This window comes from Pollicipes pollicipes, unplaced genomic scaffold (assembly GCF_011947565.3).
Source record: "Pollicipes pollicipes isolate AB1234 unplaced genomic scaffold, Ppol_2.1 Scaffold_2555;HRSCAF=2994_pilon_pilon_pilon, whole genome shotgun sequence".
NCBI classification, from domain to species: Eukaryota; Metazoa; Arthropoda; class Thecostraca; order Pollicipedomorpha; family Pollicipedidae; genus Pollicipes; species Pollicipes pollicipes.
Window position 1 is genome coordinate 32,885,525 of NW_023596136.1, and position 24,556 is coordinate 32,910,080.

General features: G+C 57.8%; 1 protein-coding gene across 4 annotated transcripts; it reads left to right on the forward strand.

Annotated features, from left to right (window-relative positions):
• Nucleotides 1-4,551: 4,551 nt before the first annotated feature.
• On the forward strand, nucleotides 4,552-23,410 carry LOC119111927 (tetratricopeptide repeat protein 7B). 4 transcript variants are annotated; one of them, XM_037235809.1, is made up of 20 exons: nucleotides 4,552-4,601; nucleotides 5,713-5,854; nucleotides 6,363-6,517; nucleotides 7,157-7,325; nucleotides 7,940-8,110; nucleotides 8,627-8,756; nucleotides 9,089-9,222; nucleotides 9,639-9,765; nucleotides 10,731-10,878; nucleotides 11,257-11,445; nucleotides 11,971-12,149; nucleotides 12,825-13,017; nucleotides 13,235-13,324; nucleotides 13,917-14,037; nucleotides 15,198-15,305; nucleotides 19,491-19,650; nucleotides 20,070-20,151; nucleotides 20,944-21,048; nucleotides 21,406-21,497; nucleotides 22,464-23,410. In XM_037235809.1, the coding sequence occupies exons 2-20, from the start codon at nucleotides 5,734-5,736 to the stop codon at nucleotides 22,594-22,596; spliced, it is 2,607 nt and encodes an 868-aa protein (XP_037091704.1). In that variant the 5' UTR covers nucleotides 4,552-4,601; nucleotides 5,713-5,733; the 3' UTR covers nucleotides 22,597-23,410. The 4 variants fall into 4 exon arrangements, with proteins under 4 accessions (XP_037091704.1, XP_037091729.1, XP_037091711.1 ...); XM_037235816.1 differs by lacking the exon at nucleotides 4,552-4,601 and adding an exon at nucleotides 4,630-4,671; XM_037235825.1 differs by lacking the exon at nucleotides 4,552-4,601 and adding an exon at nucleotides 4,642-4,696.
• The last annotated feature ends 1,146 nt before the right edge of the window (nucleotides 23,411-24,556 follow it).

The following is a 24,556-nucleotide window of genomic DNA, read 5'->3' on the forward strand; positions in this document are numbered from 1 at the left end:
TGCTATTTTGGATCCCGAGAGCCACGCACATGCTTCGTCGAAAGAATGTCAAAACTCGAGCGAAAAATTCAAGCGCGTAAACTGCGCTAGTCGGTCTGCCCGGGCTCAACCTTTGCGTAAGGTCCTTTGGATTGTGACCATTGCGGCGCTGTGCTCTGGTAAGAGTAGTCAGCACGTAGACAGTATTGTATCCCTGTATTCCTCAGCAGTGCTAAAGTATTGAGGCATTATCTTTCGTACTTGCCAGGTATGGGTAACCTGTTTGGGTTTGGCTCTATGGAAGGTGGGTGTTTTAGCTTGTGTTGAGGTGGAAGGAGCGGGGTTGCGGCTGCCTTTTGATAGGCAGTTGGGGAAGATATGTAAGCAAGAGATTATTTCCTAGGTATCGTGCTGGCGGTGGGCGTATTACAACATAGCAAGTTTCCTAGTCATGGTGGGCGCATTTTCGTGCAATGTTGTGTAGAAGTTACGTTTTGCACCGACCAATGCAGCATTCTCAAGAGTTTTTATTTCTCTTGTGCTCCATTGCTCATTTGCGGAACGTTTTGAGACGCATATGTTTGCGCAGAAGGTGACCATCTTGTTTATATGCTGTATGACCAGCTGCATTTCTGTGCGCTGCCATGGTGGTGTCATAAACGTAGTTTATTATCTGGGGCTCTAAGTACAGGAATGAGATGGAAATCAGAGTGCCACTAAACAGGATACGACGAGGGATGGTCTCCGCCCAGCCTCTAGAACCTTTTGTGAACCGAGGAGCTGAGCATCGAAGACTGAGACTAGCACGGTGCACCTGTTCATTCAGGTGCGCTGCATATTGTGGCTGCTACACCTGACCAGATTCAGCGGATCTTGCTGTTCACGACCAAAAAAGCATCGAGCGTGGGAGGTGACATACCAATAAGCAGCTTGAAAACCCGGCCTGGATGCCATCAGCCAAACCTCCTTTAGCGCCGTCTGGGAAGCCGAGACCATAAGCGCTCTGTGGTCGCGCAGTCGAAGCGCCCGAAAGCCTTTCCAAAATGACGCTGAAGCCATGCCCACTACATCGGCGCACGTCAGCAGCATGTAATTCAAGGCCCATCACGGTGGTTCCAGTCCCGTCAAACTTGGGTGAGGCTCGTTCACCAGCAGCCCGCGTCTGACCGGAAGCACCAATGCGTTTTTGGTACTGACCAGCATGGGTTAATGAGTCATCACCATATCGGTGCCGTCGTTTTAACTGTTACATATGGCGTCTTGCAAGGACTGACCAATCCAAGGTAATGCTTGTCATCCGTATGGATCTAAGCCGCTATGTCTGTGTTGTTTTGTGATGTACCATTGCACCCTTTTACGAAGATCCCGTAGGTCCAATTCTCCACCGGATGACTGCCTGCCCTGGTGCCTGTGTGCCTGGCGGCGCTGTAGCTACGGTCTCACCGGTGCGCCGAGCTCGTTCGCCTGGCTACTCAACATCGTGCTGGACAGATTGGCACCGAAGGAATGTCTGGCATGCTGCGACGACATCGTTGTCCACGGCGACTCGGCCAGTCAGGTCCTGCAGCGCCTGGAGAGAGTGCCCAAGCGTTCCAGCAGCGCAGGTCTCATTCTAAACTCGGCGGAAGGCCAGCTGCTCCGATCAGTGGTGACGCACCGGGGTCACCGAGTCTCAAAAGACGGCATCGGTCCCGATCCAGAAAAGGTACAGAGAGCGGTGGACTGGCCAGTGCCCAGATCCAAAAAGGAGCTGTTTAGCCTCCTGGGATTGGCTGGCTACTTTCGTCGCTACATGGCCAGCTTCGCTGAGGTTGCTGCACTGACGCCGCTGATGCAACTGACAAAAACACGTGCCATTTCACTAGCCACCGGGGCTGAAACAGCATTCATCAAGCTGAAGGACCTGCTGACCCCAGCACCAGTGGTGGCTCTGCCTCAATTTGAAGACGACGCAGCGCCCTTCATCCTGGAAACGGGCGCATTCGACCGCGGGGTGGGATAGGGACTTACCTTCTACAGGTGCAACACGGACGAGGAAGGAAGATAGCCTTCCGCAAGCACTACCTTTGCAAATCGTCACTTCCTGTTGGAACGGAAGTCTGTGTGGCGAACCGGCCACAGTAGCCCACGATGGCTGCTACTCACTTCAGGGTTTCCTAGGGGGTGTTCGCCCGGTGGCTAGAAATACTGAACAATTTCCAGTTTACTGTGGTCTATCACCCCGGTCTAGTCCATGACGATGCCGACGACATGTCACCGCCGACCCGAGAGGTCGTCTGCCAGGCGGCCCAGTCCCTCCCGGAAATGTCGTTTTCTCGTGACGGCGAAGCGGCCGTGAATACCGCCCGCCCCGGTGGCTCAGTTGGTTAAAGCGCCTGCCTTCCGACCCACCCACCCGTGGCGCGGTGGGCTCGTGTCGCTTTATGGCGCCCGCTATTTGCCCTTGACAGGCATAGCCTGCGGCCGGTGGCAGCGGTCGCACTGAAGGTCAGTTGGCTTCAGAGGGCAGGACGGACCGTGCCGAGCATTGCGACACGTAAGCTTTCGCCACCAAATTGTGCCGTTGACATAGAATTACGCGATCGGGTGGTAAGAATCAGAGCTCACACAACGAACACTGCTTAGCTCTGATCCCAGAAATCCATCCATTCAAAGGCTTCGGATAAAATCTTTTAAAAAAATGCAGTTGACACCTGCATTCACGACCCTGCCGCCACCGCCACAGGAAACGTGCATGCCCCGCTCCGTCTCAAAGACGGGTACCTCGGTGGTGCGGAGCCCGCCGCTGCCGTCCCGGCCCCAGCCGTAAGTCAAACGCGTTTCACTACCAGGCGGGTGATGCGGTGTACCTGCTCCGGAAGGCGCCCGCCCGGGACGAGTATGACAAGCTCGCTCGGCCCTGGAAACCTGCGGTGGTGCTTGTCCAAATGGGTAGGCAAGTTACCGCATCCAGCTGCGCGACAGCAGGCACAGGAAACTGGTGGTCCACTGCAATCGGTTGAAGCCGCGTAACGGTGACACTGCAGAGCAACAGTTGCCATCGGCAACACCAACACACCGGATTGCGCCGGCCGCGGCGCCGCACAGTCAAACGGCTCAGTCGCAGCGCCAGGTGCCAACTCAGTTACACCAGCACTGACCGTACCAATGTCCACACAGGCGGACAACAGACAGTTGTACCGACTGAACCAGCAGCACAATTTTTGTGTCTGCGCGTGACGCAAGGGACTGACGTGGCTGGGTGTCCGCCTGAAGAGGCTGGGGCCGCCAATCTCGCTCCAGCCCAAGCCGCAACAGCGAATTAGCCGGCAGAGGCCGAGGCTGCGAATCCGACGCCATTCCAGGCCGCAGTTGAACCGCCAAACGAGCCGGCAACAGCAGCGATACCGACCCGTGACCTGTCCCGGCTCGCAGGTCACGCATCCCGCGGCCCACGTCACCACTGTCCCTCCGTTACCTGGCGTCAGCCAATGAATTACCACCAAGTCCGGGTCTCCACTCAAATGCGTCCAGGCCCTGGATCCCAGTGCCTGTGGAGCAACCGTCTTCGGACGGTCATTGCGAGCAGCGGAGCGCCCGACTCATATGACCTTCAGATCGATTTGGCCGATGACTGATAACTGGGTACGTAATAATGATCCATAGTGCATTTGTATTGTTTGTGTCACCATGTTATTTAAGTAAGTTCAATGGCGTGGCGGATATCGTTTAAGGGTCTTTCCTACTGTGCACGTTAAGTTAGGCTCGTAGGATACGTGGTTGTTATGCCTTGGATTTGTTCATTATGTAATGATTGAATGATTCAACTATGAGGTCATTGTTCTTTTAAGAAGAGTCAAGTGTAAGGTGTCAGAGCACACCTATGTGTTAGCCAGTGAATATGGTTTGGTGAGCGCCGTTAAGATGCGCTCGCGTTCCGCTCCTGCCCCAGGCGCCCCGTGCGAGAGATGCGGCCGTGGGGGCCGGGAAAGGAGGCCTTACCTGAGAGCCGGCGGCACGAGGACGGACGTGCCGGCGGGACGGACTGTGTGGGGTGTCATTTAACGAGTGCCAAATACAGAAGTCACTTGGGACGTACCGTGTGTGCAAGTGACCGGGAGATGAGGCACCAGAACAGCAGAACGTACGTTAGTGAGGCAGAGGCGAGACACCGGAACGGTAGAATTTACAAATACAGGTGTCTGGGAAAAATTATTATGACCAAACCAAAAGATAACGACATTGAACTTTACTTAGCAATGGTGCCGGGCTATCAGGTGTCAGAAAAGCACACTCGTGCGACTTTGGTTTCGTTCTTTTCGATCGAACACAACGCCAACGTATCACTCAATGTTGGCAAAAGGGCTCGCTGACTATTCTCTGGCCGTGTTTAGAAATGAAAGTTTGGTCTGGAAGGCGATAAGACGATCGCAGTATTTCCAGGTCAGTTATCCCATTCTGGCCCCTACTCCACGTTTACTCTGTACGCAGCGTTTCTTCACGGACATTCCACTCCTGCTCAGGTGCAACCCGCCGCCGCATCGTCGGCCCGCCGGCCGTCGGTCGCCCGCCAGCTGGTGGTAGCCGGGTGCGAGGAGGTCCTCAGCCGACCTTTGCCAGAAAGCGCAGGTCGACGCTCGCGGGTAGGGGCGGGGGGCGGGTGTGTGCGGACGCGGTGGTCATCGGGCATGTGTGTAAATACCTACGTGTCAAGTATGTGTTTGCGGCATGTGGAACGGTGATGATAAAAGAATCACTGATTAATCACAGCAACATGTGGAGCATGGATATCAGGATGTTTGTGGATGAATTTCATTTTGCGATCCCAGTGGACCTGGACCTGGACCTGACCCGGACCAGCAGTGCAGTACATGTCTCAAAGTATAAGATAATTGCCTGTGAAATGAAATAAAGCCTTTTTGGGAATTCCAACATTAAAATTGTGAACCTTGCCTCAAACTTGATTTTAGTTACACCCTGTTTTTTACACCCTGCCCAGTGAGAGCATGTCCAATTCTTTAATATTGTATAAACTGGGGTATAAGTGAAATTTTCTTTGCAAGAACTTGCTGGTGATGAAATATCTTAACAATATCTGTAGCTGATTTGTTACTATTCTCTGACTTTAAAAGGGGCATGTTTTGCTAAGCATGTTTGCAACAACAGTGCCAGTACCTGTGTAGTGAGTTCTCACAGTTTGACACACTGCTGCCATCAATTTGAGTACAGAGAGGGAAATTCTGTCTGCAAACAATGCTACTTCCATGAATTTCCCTGTTTTGCTGTAAGCACTTAAAGCCAGGAGTGTAGTTTCTTATTCAGTTTGGAAGGGCTTCAGCCCCCTCCCCCTGCCAACTTGAGCCTTGGCACTCCACTCCAACTTTGGGAATAAAGCTTAATCTGGGAAGGAACCTGTTGGTCATTTTGGGGCTAGGTCAGGTCATTTTTCACTGCTCAGCCCCCCCCCCCCCCAGCTCATTTGGGAAACTGCCACTGGTTGCAGTATGGTTTTGGGCCTGATAAATGGTTATAAGCATATTCTTGCATATCATGCAGGGTAATGCAAATAAATGCAAAATGGCCAAAAGTGCTGAAGTGTCAGAAGTGTATCAAGTAATGCTCATCAGTAGGACTGCAGTTTTGAAGCATTTCACATTACCCAATGATATCACTGCATCATTTTGTACTGTTTTGCTCTGTTTCTGAACATAGGTATTTCAAATAAGCAAACAATGCCTAATATTTCTGTTTCAGGAGTAAAACTTCTCAGCTATAATGTCCAATAAAGGGAAGCCCAGTGTGAGAGAGGCAGAAATTGAGAAGTGTCGTGAAGAGGCAAATTGGAAGAGGGTCATTGATCTGGCCGAGCAGGGGAAACAGCGTAATCCCTCCACAGGTCTGTCCAGAGCATGGTATGGCTCACATTATAGCCTTGAGTGGCTTAATTTCCACTTGGATGGCTGCAGCTAGGTGCAGTATTCTGCCACAGAGGACTGTGGGCCTAGTTTCATGAAATGGCTCCATGGATATGCTCACTATCATATTGCACTCTGAAAGTTAACTAGGAAAAAAGACAAATTTTCCTCAGCATTTATGTTGCATGCCATTATGAATTAGATCCATCAGCAAAGCTAATATATGCTTTGCATGCCTTCAGACTACTGCATGCTGCATAAGCTTGCAAAGCTTGCATCAAGAGTGCCCAGGGTCATTGATTCACTCCACAAGGCGAAAGTCCAGGATGTGGTTACAGATGGGCATGCATGGCTGACCAGTCAGCATCTCACCACTGATATGTGGTTTGACTGATACAGCACTTTATGCACAGACTTGTCAAGTTGTGGCTTAAATGAGCTGGCTGCCTGCCGGAGTACCGTGCGTCAGCAGAAGTTGTTTTGGTGCAGAGCCACTGGCCAATTTCCTGATCGCCGAGGCGCGCCTGGAGTACTACCTGGAGGAGAACCCGCCGAGCGATGCCAACCAGGAGAAGGCTCGCCGCGAGCTGCGCGACGTGGAGCGGCTGCTGACAATGGCAGCCACCTCTGACTGCCCACAGAAGGTATGCATGAGCCACTGAAGGCGCAGTGATGTGCAGAAGGGGCAGATGACTCACATAGGGTGAAGGTATAGTGGCAAACAGAGGGTAAACATTGACTGCAGAGGACAGATGCGGTTTCTTGCCATCGCTGTGATCACCATGCGCCTAATCGCACCACCACGCGTCCTGGTGGGTTGTCACGCTGTCTGTAGGGTGTGAGCCAGGCGGGTGGATATTCAGGTGTCAGTGCTTGTAAGGATCTCCCTTCGATAGCCGTGCACTCGCTCTCACCCCACTCGCGTTGGAGGTACTCAAGCATGTCTTGACAGCATGAATTGTGGACGAAGCGAAGCGAATGATCCTTTTGCGGAGCATCATTGACTGCGTGCTGTTCGAAGTTCGAGGCATTACTATGCCCCCTTTCCTCCCCCTGCCACCTTATGCGCTGGCTCCGAGCCGCCGTATCATGTGTATAAATAAATAGCCAAATAGAACGCTGGCCGTTTGGTAAAGGCTGCGGCGAGCACAGCTGCTGCGGCAGTCACAAGCCACCCGCCTGAGGCGGCTGGCCCTGATGGCTCGCTACTGGGCCTGGCGTGTGCGCCGCTGGCTCGCCCGCCCGTGCGGTCTGTGACGCGACAGCGACGCGCTGGTCGGCAGATGGACATGATGATAGACGCCCACCTGCTGCTGGGCAAGGTGCACCACGCCATGGGCCTGCACGAGGACGCTCTGCTCGACCTGTCGCGCGCCGGCCTCGACACGCTCGCCAAGCGTCAGCTGCCCACTCGCAGTCTGCGCGTGGTCGCCGAGTCGTACGCCGTGAAGGGTGAGTTTGGGGAAGAGCCGGGGACCGAAGCCGTGCGCGGTCTGGGTCCGGCGCGGTTCCTGAGGGGTGCGGCTTAGAGGACAACTGTCTGGTGTACAGGGCTCACCAGTGAATGTTGGTGTGCGCCGCGAGCTTGCGATTGGTTGTACGAAACCTTGCTTTGCCTCAGCGTGTTTTCTAGCTTTTCGTTGTTGATTATTAGCATCCTTGTCATCATCTGTCTATTACAACTGCAGTTGTCTCTGCTTTCCAAGCTGTCATGCACGTATTTCTTTCGACGTCTTCTGCCTTTTTCCCGCGTGATTTAGTTCTATATTCAGTGCCCTGGCTCCGTTTGGGCTGTCGGGCGTCAGCCGTCGAATCAGGGCTCATAGCCCGCCCCGCCGCCCCTCGCCACGTGACCGTCTCGTCCGATGCGGGGCTGCTCCACATTACGTCGCTACCATTACGACGGTCGCCGTCGTAATGGTAGTGACGATTGTGTGTAGTGTTGCTTGCCGTCGGCTTCGGCAGGAGCCTGTCGCGCCGTTCGTCGCGTTAGGCTGCGAACTCGTCCGAACGCGAGTCTTCGCCCTCTCGACCGCCCTTGACCCCGTGCGTGGTGGGCGCCGCAGGCCTGTGCCTGGAGAAGGCGCCGCTGGCCAGCAGCAGCAAGTTCAAGGCGGCTGAGCGTGAGGAGGGCGTCATTGGCTCTTTCGAGCTGGCCAGCGACCTGGCCCTGCTCTACCTGCAGGAGGTCGACAAGAGCTCCAACATGCAGAGCACATGGAGCGTGCACACAGCTGGTCAGTCCGCTGCGAACTCGCGTCTCCGCACACGCAGCCGTGAAGGGAACTGGAGGGGCGCCAGCATAGATCAACTCAGTCTAAAGGCTGCGGTTTTTAACCTGCGGATTTACGAGGTCACTGCAATTGGCTCTTTTCGAGCGGCGTCAGTCTGCACTGGTCAGCTCGGGCTGAATTTTGCGTTGTTTTAACCTGGAGCTCGCCACAGTCCCAACTTTTTGAGTGGCCTCGGTCCGCACTGGTTAAATTGGGCTAAATGCTGTGCTGTTTTAACCTGTGTATTAATGAGCTCGCCACAGTCCGCACTTTTCGAGCAGCGTCAGTCCGCACTTTTCGAGCGGCGTCAGTCCGCTCTTTTCGTCTAATGGTCAGATATATTAATTGCTTTTCTGGCAGACAGCGATGGCGCGGGGACCTGTTGCGAGTCATATTTTAGATGTCACCTCCAGTGCATTGCTCCGTTCTGCAGTGTCAGTCGCTCTCCAGCTATGTCATGCCCGTGCGGTGCTGTTTCAGGCTCCTCCAGCTCGCCTCTACCGCCGCACCCGGAGAACCGGCTGGGCCTGATCCTGGAGACGGCACTGCAGAAGGCTCCCATCCTTATCCTCAAGGCCAATCAGATGCCCCGGGCCATTCGGCGGTACAGGTGAGCGGCGCAGGGCTGGCGCGGGGCTCAGGCCGGCCCGCGGCGGTGTCGAGACGGCCTACGGGCTGCAAGCCGCCTGAGCTCGGGTTGGGTATGGACACCTGTCTCGCAGGTTGTGCAGATTCGTGCTGCAAGCGAGAGGCACCCGATGCTACTCAAACAGGATGCCATGCATTCAACACCGCCCGGGCACTTGTGATTATCTCGAGATGTGTGACGGAGCAGAGCTTACGGAGCAGCCAGATACACCAGACACCCCGTTCTCTGTGACATCAGCTTGACTTAAGACGTAGGGAGACCTTGCCCACGCCCGGTCTGACCCGCCCTGACAGGATGATCCTGGGCGCGGTGGAGACGTCGGCCACGCAGGGCGTCCGACTGGCCATGGCCCGCCGGCTGGCCGAGATCCTGCTCAGGGGCGTCAGCGACAAGGCTTACGAGAAGCTGGAGGCGATCCTTGTCAGCGGTGAGTGAGAGCGGTGCCGACTGCGTGGCGCTCGGCACCAGACCGACACAGGCCGCAGTGTAGATAACGCTGCGTACTTTAGGAGTGTTTTGAGGCCCGCTGTAGTGCCCTAGTCTGCCTACTGGCAGTTTTTTTTTTGGTATTCTTGCATTAGTTTCTGGCGTGACGTGCTGGTCGTGTGCCACTCAATCTTGACAATTTCGCTATATTCACGTTGTAGCAGACAATGCGTGGCATTGAGTTCCCGCGTTGAGAGGCACTTGTGAATTTTTCTTAATGATAGATAATGATAATTTGTAATAAATAAGTATAATTAGAAGCTTCAGACACCTATTCTGGGTAATATCAACTCTGAGAGCTGAGTGGTCAAGCTGGACAGGCTGGCGGCCGACGTAGTGACTGAGCCCGTCCCGCAGACCAAAAGAAGAGCTCGATTGGTGGCCGGTCGGTGGTGTCGCCGTGGAAACCGCGGCGCCAGGTGGGCAGCAATCTGTTCGTGCCCAAGGACATCAACGAGGAGATAGTGCTGCTGCTGCTAATCAGGTGAGCGCGTGCTGTCAGGCTGCTGGGAGCGGGCCGGCGGAGCCGGATCAGACTGCCAGCCACGGCGGATCTGGGAGCGAGATCGGCGGCCGGATCAGATTGCCAGCCGCGGCGGATCTGGGGGCGAGATCGGCGGCCGGATCGGACTGACAGCCGCGGCGGATCTGGGAGCGAGATCGGCGGCCGGATCGGACTGACAGCCGCGGCGGATCTGGGAACGAGATCGACGGCCGGATCAGATTGCCAGTCGCGGCGGATCTGGGAGTGAGATCGGCGGCCGGATCAGACTGCCAGCTTCGACGGAAGCGCAGGCGGTACCCACTTCGGCATGGAATATCGATGCATCATTTGGCGAATCCGGCGTGGCCTCTGTGGGGTACATGTCCGATGAGATAATGACTACGTCGGTGGCTTCAAATGGTTCGCTTGCTTGAAATGTCCTCCTGCCTGTGCATCGCGCTGTGCTGTACCGTCCTGCCGCTTCCCGGCGTCGCTGGTGACTCACGCCAGCTATGGCCGTCTACAGTCAATCGGGTGACTGAGTGATGCCCTGGTAGCCGCTCTCCGCCTTCAGACGCAAAATAACAGTGTCATCTAACATGTTTTGGGTTTTGTATTCTCCGGGGAGGCCGCCAACGTACACACCAGCTCCTGCTTGCAGACTTCCTGTGCCACCATCCGGCTCAGTTCCCTGTCGACATATTCACCAATGTGCGCTGTGGGTCATGACTAGAGCTCCAGGCTCCGTTCCCTGGCGGCCTGATCACCAGCACTCCAGGCTCCGTTCCCTGGCGGCCTGATCACCAGCGCTCCAGGCTCCGTTCCCTGTCGGTCTGATCACCAGCACTCCAAGCTCCGTTCCCTGTCCGTCTGATCACCAATGCTTCAGGCTCCGTTCGCTGTCTGCCTGATCACCAGCGCTCTGTACCATCCGTGGTGACGTCGTGCCTCTGCCCGTGAGACAGCGAGGCTCTGGCGGTGCGGGAGGCCGTGCTGACCCAGTCGCCGGAGACGGCCGAGGCGCGTCAGAAGTCCTACGGCGTCGCCACCTCCGTCTACGACCTGATGACGATGGCGTTGGTCAGAAAGGGCCAGGCTGTCATGCTGTGCGAGGTGAGCTGGCGGGGTCGGAGTGGCTGCCAACGGCCGTGACGCCGTACAATCGGGCGGATGTGACGAGCCCGCCTTCCGAGAGGCGCTGACTAGTCGAGCTCGCCCGGCCGAGAAACACTGACAGTGCGGCTTCTGCCCGCAGCGGCACTGACTAGTCGGTTGATCTCATGCTTGGACTCCCAGTCAGCCAGTGCCCACCTCGCAGGCACGTGGTGACCCTCTCAGAGTCGTGGCGGAGCGGTACGTGTATCATGTTACCGGCCCATGGCTGCCAAAGAGGATCCTCGCCGCTATGCCCCCTGATCGCGGAGTGACTCCCTCGGCTGACGCCCGCTAACGCCCGCCCCCCTCTCCCTTCCCTCACTCGCCCGCCGGCAGTCGCTGGAGCGGGCGCTGCGCTTCAGTTTCGAGGAGGCGCACGTGTGGCAGCAGTACGCGCTGTCGTTGGCGGCGGCCGGCCGGCCGCAGCGCGCCCAGCTGGTGCTCGAGGAGGCCTTCCGGCTGAACCCGGACAAGGCGGTGCTGCCGCTGCTGGCGGCGCGCCTCTGCTACGAGAACCTGCACCGGGTGAGCGGGGTCTGACAGCCGCTGGCGGTGCCGCCGGTACAGACAGCGTCCCAGCGGCTGGGGACGAGTGGCACCACCGGCGTCGGCGGCTGGGTGGTAGCTCATGCACGCATGTTTAATGCACCAGGCGTGGAAAGTCATCACGTGGAAGAGGCAAATTCGTTGCGCGTTTTTTGCAGTCGAAGAGTGTCCGTTAGCTGTGCCGACATTCACAACGTGCTGTGGTTGGCCTACTTGCCCTGGTAGCGGCCCGCTGCGCCGACCACCTGTGGCGAGGCCGTGCCGGCTGGAGCTGGCTGGCCGGAGGCTGCTTGCGGTGGTGACGATGGCGCGTCCCCGCAGTTTGAGGACGGGATGCGGTGGAGCGGGTGTTTGCGATGGTGACGATCGGTTACCTCCCCAGTTTGAGGACGGGTTGCGGTGGAGCGAGTGTTTGCGTTGGTGACGATCGGGCGTCTCCTCAGTTTGAGGACGGGTTGCGGTGGGGCGAGTGTTTGTGGTGGTGACGATGGGGCGTCTCCTCAGTTTGAGGACGGGGTGCGATGGAGCGAGCGCGCCCTGCGCCAGGAGTCCTCTGAGTCGCACGGCCTGGCCAGCCGCTGCCACCTGTACCTGGGCATCGGCCAGATGCTGCAGGCCGGCGTGTCGCGCCAGCAGCAGGAGAAGCAGCGGCTGGCCGACGCCGCGCTCGACAACTTCCGCAGGTGGGCGTGCTCCGCGGCCGGCGGCCGGAGCGGAGCCGGCGTCAGGGCGGCCGGCGCCCCATCGGTTGGGATGCCGGGGACCTGTCGTGACGTTCGGCTCGCGCTAGCGCTGGCGTGCACCAGTTGAACAGTAGCGTTGAAGTTGGACGAGCGTAACGGTGTCCTTTCGAAGGGACGTGTTGCCTGTGCATCGCGTAACCCGGACCGCGTGAACGAAACGAGGCTACGATGTTGCAGGCTGATAATTGAAAGGTTTATCTTATTAAATAAAGCGGTTTTTATCATTGCACTGAACATCCCACTGTCACTCACTATCGTTGTGAACTGACGCCAGCAGCGGCGGAGGACCGAGGCATAGCGTCACGCCATCATAAAGCCAACCTTTCGCCGTTTCGGTACCGTGTCGCTGACCTGTAAGACATGGGGTGGATTATACTCGTACATCAGTTCGAGCAGCCTCACTCGTTGGTCTGTGTTACGGTCATTTCTTGTGTCCCTCATCCGCTCTCATAACACAGCCCGACTGCACACTCATGCAATATGGAGCCATACATTCAGTGCCTCTCCATCACCGCCCTTTCGTCCAGGGCGGGAAGCAAGCGATGCCGTGCAGCCTGAACAACCAAGCGCATTGTGGAGCTCTGGTGACGACGCCCCCCCCCCCCCCCCCATCAGGTGTCACGAGCTGGACCCGGGTGACCATCTGGCCGCCTTCTACATGGGTTACCAGATGGCGCGGGCACGCCAGGTGGCGGCGGCCGTGGCGCACGTGCGCACCGCGCTGGAGCGGCGGCCGGACCACTTGGGTTCGCTGCACCTGCTGGCCCTGCTGCTGACCGCCCAGAACCAGCACAGCGGCGCTCTGGAGGTGGGTGGCCGCTGGGGGTCCGGGTGACACTGGACCAGCGCGGTAGAGTGCTGATGGTGGGTCAGGTCAGCACCCTCCCTCCGGGCCGGAGCATCCAGCTGACTGACGGGGAAGGCTCAGTTCTCCATCCCTCGGTGCCCGGGCACAATGCAATGCATCTCCGTCGGCTGTACACTACGCCCCGTCCTCCGTGGTCAGCGGCGGCCTCTTGTTTCAGCTGCTGCGCGTGGCCCAGGACGAGTACCCGGAGGACCTCCAGCTGATGTTTACTCGCGTCCACGTGGAGGAGTACTGCAACGGTGGAGAGGTGAGGCGTCTGCGGCGCAGTGGATCTGCGCAGGTGCTCACTCGGATGTGGGTCGATAACATCTTCAATCAGATCCGCCCTCGCAGTGAGTCGGTCACAGCGATCTTCTCCCAGGCCATCCTTGGCTGGTTGGGTGTGTTCGAGCCGTCATACGTGCTCGCTATTTTCCCGCTGACTGGTTTGGGCTGACTGGGATTGGTCGTGGTCGCTCAAGGTCATATGAGGTTAAAGGGCACGACGGACTAAGCTAGACTTTGCGGCGCGTCAATTTTTGGCCGCAAAATTATGCCGTTGACCTAGAGTTGTACGATGGGGCGGTAGGATCTGAGCTCATGTAACAAACACTGTGAAGTAGGATCTCTGATCGCTGAAATCCATCTAATCAGAAGGCCCTGACTGAGGTTATAATAGGATGTTTTGTCAAGTCCCATATGCCTGTCCTGGACACCTTGTATACCTAAAGGTATACCTTGTATACCTTTTGTATACCTATATAGCACACCATATATATATATATATATATCGACAACGTTGCTTGAGCAGGCAGTACTAAGCTGGCTTCTCACGCTGCATTTCCTGTGTCGTCCGGCAGGCGGCGCTGATCGTGGCGCGGGAGATGCTGGAGCAGTGGAAGGAGATCTACGATGCCCGCATGGCGGAGAACAGTCTGGACACTGACCGACAGTACTCGGTCGTCTCCGACCCCGATTCAGGTGCGCCGTGTGTCCTCACCGACAAAACACGCACAGGTCACAAAATACTAACGGCACTTACAGCAAGGGCGAATGGCGCCCGTGTGTTGTAGGTGGTACGCGTAACCGTTCGAGGAAGAGGTAATGCAGTACCTGCCATATGCCCAGGACATAAATGACTTCTTTAATGTGCTTGACCATTCATTGTTGGATAATGGACCAGTAAGATCTAGCTGTGCATCAGACTTTTGCATTTGCATATTACTGGAGCACTTGTCCCTTCGTCGGTCTCAGATAAGTTGATGCAAACCATTAAGCCAGTAAAGTCAATATGCGTTCCTTCGAGATGTGCGAGGCCATTCCTGACGAGATCAGGACATGACAAACCTTCTCATTTCGTATGTATTTTTACTGCTTATTCAGTCGTGTTTTAGGTATAGGAATACGTTTTGCACTATTACCACCGTCTTGCAGCACAGCATGTCAAAGCATGACCAGCGTTCAGAGGAGATCGAACGATTGATATCGATGTTTGTCATGTATAAAGCTTGAATAGTGCACTCAGTAGGAAACATAGAATGGTGGGGGAGTAGACGGTAGAAAGCGTGTATAGCACACCATAGCAATAGCTGGCGTCACGAATGTGCCAGACATCAAGGCATCGGTACTGGGCACACCACCTCTACAGTCCGGCCCCCGTACACAAGCAGCCAGCTGTGAATGACGGGTGCTGCGGGTGATCTCCCAGCAGCGCTCGGCCCGCCGGTGTAGTCGGCACCGAGCCTGCCGGCGCCGACGCTGGGTCAGGCCAGGGCCCGGGTCGGCACGGTCCCCCCGCGGCGCGTCCCTGGGCCGGGTCCTGGGCCGGAGGCCGCGGGCGCCCCCTCTGGGCCGGCCAGAGGCCGCGGGCGCCCCCTCTGGGCCGGCCCAGAGGCCGCGGGCGCCCCCTCTGGGCCGGCCCAGAGGCCGCGGGCGCCCTCTCTGGGCCGGCCCAGAGGCCGCGGGCGCCCTCTCTGGGCCGGCCCAGAGCACCACTGCGCGGAAGGCTTCCCTATCCGGGGCCAGTGTCAGTCGTAGCTGTGCTCTGTCCGAAGTGCCGCTCTGTGCCTGCTGTGTGGGGGCCGCGGGCCGTCAGCTGACGCGCGCCGGCGGGCTCTGACGTCAGCGTTACGTCACCGCAGCGGATAAAGTAGCGCGCCACGTGGTGCTCTCGCCGCTGGAGACGCTGGCCATCCCGGTCCTGGGGCCGAACCACCTGTTGCCCTCGCCCGCCGGCTCCGAGTGCGAAGGTAGCTGCGGCGGCGCGTTCCGCACGCCCCGCCCCCATCCGCCCCTGTCCGCTGTACATAGCTGTCGCCGCCGTCGTCGCTGCCGCTGCTGCTGCCGCTGCTGCCGCCGCTGCTGCTGCCGCCACCGCTGCGGGCAGGGCTGCCGCCGCTGCCGGTGACGGCAGGCGCGCTGGAGCAGTGAAAGTGCGGATGGGGTGGGCCGGTCCTGGCCCGGTTTTGCTTGACATTTTGGGCGCTGGCTGCGGTAGTTTGCGTTTGTCGTCCGGAGGCGGCGGACTGCTGTGGGGGTTCTCTGAGGTTGCGACCGGCACCGAGGAGCATGCGACCGGCGTACTAAGCTGTGCGTACTACTTGGACTTAACAGGGCTTTGGTCTGGCGACGGCCTGCATGCATGGTATACAGTAGTTTACAATACTAATACGGGTTTCGTGTGCCTGGTGTGCGTAGCCAATATTTAGTGTATATTAGGGTGGTCCCCTGTTCTGTGCTGAGGACTTTTCCAAAGTGCTTTCTCATGAGCCGACGCGTGTTTGGTGATGAAATCATGCGGGGTAAATGTGGCCAGTCCAGCACTTTTAAGCACTGTCACACGTGGATTGAATGCCAAATTCTCATACAGTGTAGGCCATAAAAGTTCGCTCTAGTATTCCCCATGAACTTGTGATCCCTAGTGGTTTTGGACAACGTGATGTCAAAGTCTAAAATGGCCCAACCGTGTATGGTGTACTCCAGTTTTTAAACCATGAACACGATATGCATGCATACTACATCAATGTTCACCTCCTGACGCGATGGATTGAAGAACACTTCGCGCGGTCCGTCGCAGAGCAGATGTCATTGAATCAGTCACGAACGGCATAGCTCAGGCGAAGATGTTTGCAGACCTTTCCCCTCCACCTCGAAGTCTAGGAATAACGGCGAATGTGTCATTCGACACCTGCAGCAGGTACTGCTTTCGCTTGTCTTTCCTCGTCAGTGCCGCGTTGTCCGTATGGACAAGAGCTACGCATCGCTCGACGAAGCCGTTTGCTGCCGCGATCCTGCATGCGACTTCCTTGGCATTCGTGAAGTCCGATGTTGTCACCAATCGCTGGGATGGGCGACGAGGTCTTCGTTGGTCCCACAGGGCTTCAGGATTCCCACCGACCGATCGTGATGAAGTCCGCGAGGGTCTTCTTGCTGAAACTCCCTTTACCGCGAGATCCACTTGTGCTCACTGTGGTGTACTCATCGATCCCTGTCCCTGAGACACCCGCGACCATCATCCTCATCTCGAACGACACCTCGTCGAATCAGCTGTTGCGAACCATCCAGCTCTTCGCTGAGGTGCCAGAGGTGACTGGTGAACTTCTTGGGGTCGCCTGCTGCAAGATTTGAGCGTCCGGATAGCTGGTGACGCATCGCAAGAGGGCCGAGCCGTGCGCGGTAGCCTCGACCACTGGTGCGGAGAACCGTGCCCTGACGATGGAAGAGACGATACACTTGAGTGCTCCTATTCGCTGAGTGTTAGTCAGAACTGATCGCGAAACAAGGAGATGCTGATCCCGTAAATCGGAGGTCCCATTCATCCGGCACGGTGGAGAGCACCCGGGTGGTAAAACTTCGGCCAGCTTCCCGCGGCAAAAGGTAACGACACGATCCTTTGAGAAGAGACAAGTCTCACCTACTGTCGGCTCCAGGTATTCATGCACCATGGGCTCAAACTCCGACTGATGTGCCTCTTTCCGCTCCTGAAGCACTGAAGCAAGGCAATTTGTGGTCCCGAAGGCGGACCGAAGCACGTGGAGAAAGCCGCCTCCGTCCTTAATTCAAAGGTATGCTTACCAGCGAAGCGAAGTGGAGGAGCTGTCGCCTGAGCTCCTGTTGATGGAGCGTGCATACTGGAGGCACTTTGACACTGTCACTGGAGGTGGTGTCAAAGCTCGATCCTTGTTCCTATTCGCGACGGTCCAGTAGTTCACACGGGGCGCGGCAGCGTAGGTTGTCGTGGCGCCAAATCCTCCGGCGAGCCTCGGAGCACCACGGAGCCCGATGACGACTCCTGGACCGGTTACTGGGACTAGTCGATTCACTTTCTCCTCTCCATCGTCGGGTCCTGGCTTTCCGTCTCAGTGGACCATCAGAGACAGGACGCCGGATGTCTCCCTCGGTGGCTATCGTCCGCAATGTGCGCGTCCGCCTGCTCGATCCTCGGCTGGTCGTCTGGCCAGGGGAGCCGCGACGAAGGTCATCGTCGGTCGGAGCTGGACCCCAGAGGGGTCGCTGAGCTGGGACCGATGGATGGCTGCTGCCAGACCAGCGTCTTGGTTCACCCGCATTGCCGTTTCAGAGAAGAAAGCGGCGTGAATGGCTGCGTGTCATCCGCACTTGCCACTTGTGTGCTGTCGGTGGATGAAGATTCCAACAGGGCAGTTGCCTCGTGTTCGGCGTGCTCTCCCGTCCGGCAACGGACCCTTTCTGCGGTCTGCTGTTACGATTGGAGAGCTGCACTCTTCCTTCCCAGCAAGAAGCTGAATTGCCACCATGAAACCTCAGTGGCTTCGCTCCCATTGGGCCTGAAAGAAGTCTTTGTTCTCTGGGACTTTGATGATCTTCATAGCATCGACATGGGAAGTCTCAAAGAGGTTTTCGAGGCATCTCGTAAATTTCTTTTTCTCCACTCGCGCTGTGGACCTTGTGCATTTGTCTCCGAAGACAGCTGGTCACTGGTCAAGTTTTCTGTTTGACTTTTTATCACGCTCCCTCCAGCGCAGTGCCAGCGCGGACTTTTTTCCACATCCCACATCACCTCACGAACGGCGGTGTTTCGGCCTATTCCTGGGCGAGCGTTTCCGCATGACGCAACTGAAAATGTCACTGCGGCACTTGCGTCCAGCCAGGCGGCCTATTTCCTGGCACCGATTCGACGGGAGCGTCAATCAACCAAATTTCGGCTTTTGTCGTGGGGCGCATTGCGGGGTGCGACCGCAGTGTCACGGGCTTCCGCTACGAAAGGGTGCTTCCTGCATTGCCGCCAGTCGCCATGGGCACCCGCACACTCCCACCGCGTATTAAACCCCCGGGGGAATTGCCACGACGGTGTTTCAGGCGCGCGTGTGGCGCGCACGGCGACCGGCCGATGAGCCCGCACCGACGACGCTCGCATCGCACCTCGTCCTTGGGTGAAAGGGGGCGGGGGCGCGAGCGAACCCCCCGTCGTACCATCTTCGCGAGTCTTCTGGACGGTTGAGCTGGAGCCGATCGCTCCCACGGGGTGCCGACAGCGGTGGGTGACGCGGCACGTCCAGAACTTGTTCGCGGCGAGTTTTCGAGAGGGGGGATGAGCGCGGACACCGAGAGCAGTGGTTGCAGTGATTGCAGTGGGTGCAGTGCGGTGATCCTAGCAGTGATTCACCTCGGTATGGTGAAAATGGAAGCCGGAATTGACGTAACATATCCTATCCAAACAAGTAGAACACTTGCACGCTGCAGATAGAAGTTCACATGTCGGTCAGTTTACTCAGGGATCTTGTTACAGTAGTAAACATAGATCAAATTTAATACGCTAGGGCACGAGTATCTCTGTTTAAGATGTGTAGTATCAGCATGCTGAAGCGCTTTTGAAAAGATCACAGAAGCAATGGCGGACCACCCTGGTGCCTATATGCGTGGCAACAACTGTCTGAAGTTGACGCGTATCTTCAGCCCGATGTTGTTTACTGCTATTGTTCTATTGCGAGTCATGCTATGATGCGTTACGTCAAGGCGAGTGCGTGCTGAATATCTGCCTGGAGTTCGCCATCGTGTTTTGTGGTCAAACCTGGAATATGGAGAGGACAGCTGGGCCTGAAAATGGTGTTTCAAATGTGAAAACGTTTAAAAAACACAGTTTACAGGGGATATTGGGAGAAAATCCGATGTCGATAGTTGTGTGTGTGGGGGGGGGGGTGGGGTTAAGGGACGTGTTCCCCCCAATCTCCCATTGGTGACACCCATCTGTCTGTGTGTGTGTGTGTGGCGCTCACGCCGGCCGGGTACGGGTGGAGCCCCACTGTTCGGTCTGTGTTCGGTCCGCGTCGCGTGTGACGCGGCCCATCCTGCGGCGCGCGCTGTCGGCCCGTCCGTGCGGCTGGGCCGACCGCGGGCGCGCCGCCGGCCGAGCCGAGCCGAGCCTCCCTCACACCGCTCCGGCTGCGCGGCGGCAGGCTCCGTGCGCGCGTCGTCCACCATCGCGCCGTCTCGCGTAGAGCAGGCGCTCTCCGAGGTGGCCTCGTCGCTGACGTCCAGCCAGCCGCGGCCGGGGCCGCAGCAGGTCTGGGACCTGCAGATCCGGATATGGCTGCTCGTCGCCGACCTCTACCTCAAGTGGGTACAGCGTCTTACACGCACACACGCCGCCTTACCGGGGTAGCCTCCCGCCCGCCGCCGCCGCGTTCAGGGCGTCACCCATCCGCGGCATTGGTTGCCTCATTTCTTCGGCCTGGAACACAGCGTCTAGCTTCCTTGGTAACTTTGCCGCCCCCATGCCCCCCCCCCCCCTCATTATCGAACAGCTGGCCACTTTTCTTTTCAAGCAAATCGCCTACGCCATTGCCAGGCTGTCACATTGAGACTGCGTGTGACGCGCACGGCCACTGACCGGGTGCCGCCGCCACCCGTCCGTAATGAGCCGACGGTCGGCGCGTGCGGTCGTGCTCGGCGCAGCCGGCCGTGGCCACTGTTCAGTGCGTGGCGCGCATGGCGGGCCGGCAGCTCGGCAGCTGACGCGTGCTGACTGCCCCCAGACTGGGCCAGACCAACCAGGCCATCTCGTGTGTGCAGGAGGCGGCCACCATCGCGCCCGCCTCGCACCATGTGCTGTACTTCGTGAGTGACGGCCGACGGAGGCCGCTTGCCCGTTGGACCGCTGGACCGCTGGGTCGCTGGACCGCTGGACCGCTGGTCCGCTGGGCCGATGAACCGTTAGACCGATAGACCGTTGGGCGATTGGCCGCTGGGCCGCTGGGCCGCTGGGCCGATAGACCGTTGGGCCGCTGGGCCGCTGGGCCGCTGGGCCGCTGGGCCGCTGGGCCGATAGACCGTTGGGTCGGTAGACCTTTGGGCCGCTGGACCATTGGGCTGTTGGACCCGTGGGCCGAGGGACCGTTGGGCCGCTGGGCCATTGGGCCGAGGGACCGGTGGGCCTAGGGATCGTCGGGCTTTTGGACCGGTGGGCCGAGGGACCGTTGGGTCGTTGGACCGGTTAGTCTGTGAGCCCGTATGTGGGAGTACTGGGGCCGCAGCCAGGGCATAGTGTAGCGGCAGTCCTCATGAAAACGTGTGGTTTTGAAGTGCTCTTTGTCTGGCTTGTTCAAATGAGGCGTGGAACAGCGATGTCTCAAGTGCTGTGCAGACACGTATGGAGTCAGCGACCAATGCCCAATAGTCCCAACAGCTCTGCTGCGGTGGCATAGCTCCCGCTGTTCCCCAGTGGAGTGATCCTGCTCATTGACTGTCGTATTCTGCGCCGCCTCGTCCCCTGAATGATATCGTTAGCTGTATGCCTGCCAGCGGTCGGCCTTGGGCCGCTTATCATCAGCCGATGAGCGCGTGGCCGTGCCACAAGGCAGCGGGGCTGCCATGTCTTCGCTGACCCTCGCTCCCGGCCACCACCCGCAGAAGGGACTGGTGCACGTGTACAAGAACGAGTTCGAGGAGGCCAAGGTCCACTTCAACGATGCGCTGGCGCTGAACCCGCACCACATCAAGAGCATGCAGCACCTGGTGCGTGCCGCGCGAGCCCGGTGTGACCCTCTGGGTGTGCGTGTGAGGCCATGGATGGTGCTCCAGGGACGGTCGCCGGCATGGCTCGGGCCGGTGCGGGGTGGTCAGCTGTTGCGGCGCCGCAACGCTCGGGTCAGCGTCAGCATTGTGGCGTAGTCGAGACCCGCGAGCCAGCAAGAGCATGAGCGCGATGCCGTCCAGGATGTGTACCTGCGGCTTCGACTGTCGTGCGCGGATGCATGGGGATTGGCGCCGTTGTTGTTGCGTTCGCGCCGGCTGTCCGTCTCATCGGAGCCGCTGCTGGGCGTCGCCTGCCGCCGATGGTGTCACGTGACGTCCGTGTGCTGGTCGCCGCAGGGTCTGGTGCACCACTACCTGGGCAGCCACCGTCTGGCCGAGAAGATGTTGCGGGACGCCATCCAGCTGGAGCCGCTGGTGCACCAGAGCTGGTGAGCCTGCCGGGCCGGCCCGCCCCTGGTCTGCCGGTGTCGTGCGATACACAGCTGGCACGGCACGGCACGGCACGGCACGTCTCTCCGGACACACACCGCGCGCACCACATGTGATGTGTCAGCGTGGCTGGGCGGATTGCGCCGGCACGTCACGTATTGAAGGCCGCGTCTTGAGCACGTGTCTGCGATTCTGCATGTAACGTGTGTCATGTTTTGTGTGCGTGATCGTGTTTAGCGGGTACGGTCGTGTTGGGTACGTGGCACGGTTGCCTGTTACTGCACGGATAACCTGACAGGGTGGCTCATCCTGTGGGAGGACGTAGCTCCGTGTGACCTTTGACCTCCCCCGTCCGGCTTTTGCCTGAGACGTGCGGCTCATGAACACTACACGAGCGAGGGATTAATGCACGTGTTGCCGCATTGGGCACGTTTGGATGCTCTCAGAGATCTCAGTTGTTTCGAGTGCTTGCATGTGAACTTCACACAACTGGATCGAGACTTTAACAACATAAAGATCCACCCCTTTATCCCCTTTCTTGCTTTATCCTGCATCCTCGCGACGCCCCGCCTATCCGAGACATGCTGTATGCGCCAGCCTCGAGCAGGCTGAGAGGCCTTTCTGTTGAGGCCCCCGTCTGGGCGCCCGGCGCATACTCCGCAGAGGGGTCCCTGCGCGGACTTAGTCTCGGCCGTCGGGCCTCCTGGCGCGTATAGTCACACCCCACCATTATCCATTCTTGTTCATCCCATAGCCCTGAAATGGTCATTGCTGGTCGAGAGGACGCTGGTCCAAATAGCAAGCAGCATAAAACCGTAACAATGATTTACAATGTGTGGCGCGCCGGACTGCTCCGATTTGCTGGGGAGGTGGGACACGCAGGAGCGTTTGCGACGCCTTCTTTCGGGGCGTCATCCTCCACCTAGCTTCTCCCAGCGTGACGGCCGCGTTCCACCCGTCGACAGGTACAACCTGGGCAAGGTGCTGGAGTTTCTGGGCGAGAACGAGGCGGCGGCCGACTGCTTCATGACGGCCGTCGACATCGAGGCGACGGCGCCTGTGCTGCCGTTCACCGCCGTGCCGCTCTGCTTCGAGTGACGCCCGCCAGGGGCGCTGCCGGGCGGCGGTCTCTGGGTACCGGGGCGGCTCGGCTGCATTGGCGTGAATCATTTGTTATCTGTGTACCGTGGAACAAGGGTTTTTACCCCGTAGAGAGCTAAAACTAGTGTGTCTAGTCCACGTGTGTGTTTGTTGACGTGTGAGGTGGCTCGCAATATGGAGTGCCACGGTGGTTGTGCGTCGTTCGCTGGTGTTGTGCTAGTCACCGTTAGCTGGATTTGCTATCGTGCCGCGTCGGTTCTTCTCACCGGACCCTGCCGGTTTGTGACGGTGGGTGTAGTGTTGCCTGCAGGCCGGTGAGCGGGGAGTCACCGGAGCTCAGCGGTGGAGCGTCTGTATCGCGGCCGGCAGATTGCCTCTTCAGACTCAGCAGCTGTTCCGTTTTTGACTCGGCTGTCACGGTGATCGTGGGCGACTCCCGCGGCGCGGACCGGGACGCGGTCGTGCGTCGCACAACAGTCAAAACACTGACACGCTCCTCCTCCGAATCCCCCGCCCTGTCGCGGCCCGTGCTGGTGTTATGGCCCCTTCAGGCGTGCGGGTGGACTCGCGGCCGACGTTCCCAGACCACTCGGCATGTCCGCTTCAACGATGTGCAAGAAGTGAATATGACGAACTTGTTGTAAATGGTGTCCCTGACGTGGGCTGTTGGGCAGCTTGTGTTCCGTCAACACTTGAGCGGTGCGTTGTGCGTGACGCTGGTATGAAGTCAGCGTTGGCACCGCACCATTAATGTGGCCATCGCGAGGCCTGGACTTCCCTTCCGCGCTCGTCCGATCCTGTGATACGACATTCCTCCCGCGCGTCGCGGTGTGGCGTCCCCGAGGTCGGACCTGATTGGCCCGGAGTCACGTCCGGTCCGTGTGACGTCACTGTCACGGCGCATCTAGACACCACAGTTCGGTCTGGTGCTGGCTGACTGTCCCACGGCGCGGGACGACGACGGCTTACACAATACATATATGTCTACTGTTGTTGTGGCCACCTCTTGACGGTGCTCTGTGGAATTACCCGAGATGAATAGCAGGCTGCTAATGAAACGGTCACTGATGGCCGGCGCTGAAGAACCTGGCGTGTTTGTATTGTGTTGGCCCCGCTCTCTGGCCATCAAGAATTGCACTGGGCATCGTGTGGCCGATATCTGACAGTCGCTGAAAGTGCTGATATCATACCAGGTAATCGAATCCCACACCATTGCATGACAGGCCAATATCTGAGGACTGAGTTCAGAAAAATATGGTATTTCAGGCCTGGCTTGTGGAATATGTGCCTTCGTAACGTATATACGGCTTGTACATCACTTGACTGCTCCTTGCTGCTCCAGAAAGCTCGGCGACTTTCGCGATCGTCAGACGAAATAAACGCAGACGAAAGAAACATGGGACGAAACATATGCGGGCGCTGGGTGCGCGTAATGGGCCTGCCGAGGGCCATGCCTCCACACAGCCTTCAGTAACGCTGATTTAGACGTAGGCTTTTTAACGCTCAATACGTCGAACGCGCATGATCTTTAACAGCGGTAGGATCGGTCGTTGGGTCCTCGCACACATTTAAAGTTACTGGGTTCGACCAAGAGCGGATCTCGAACGGTGCCGCATGGGCTCAGCACCGGTTTGGAGGTAAGTCCAAAAATGTGCTGTGATTTTTAAAAACTCAACATTTCGTTCCTTTCGCCCAAAAACCTGTATGTCCTAAAACAAGCTTGTCTTGATAAAATTGATATTTTATTCAGACAAGAACTGTAATGTTTTGCCCAACTTCGACCATCTTCGGGGTATATGGCTCAGTTGCTGTCCTTCTCTTCCGTTTCCCATCACTGGATCCCTCCTTGTTTTCGACACGCTGATGTGGGGCATCAAGTTTGGATGTCTACAGTCATAGTGTTTTAGTACCCCGTTCACAGAACCCCATTCAAGGCCAAGCAAGGCCAGTAAGGCTA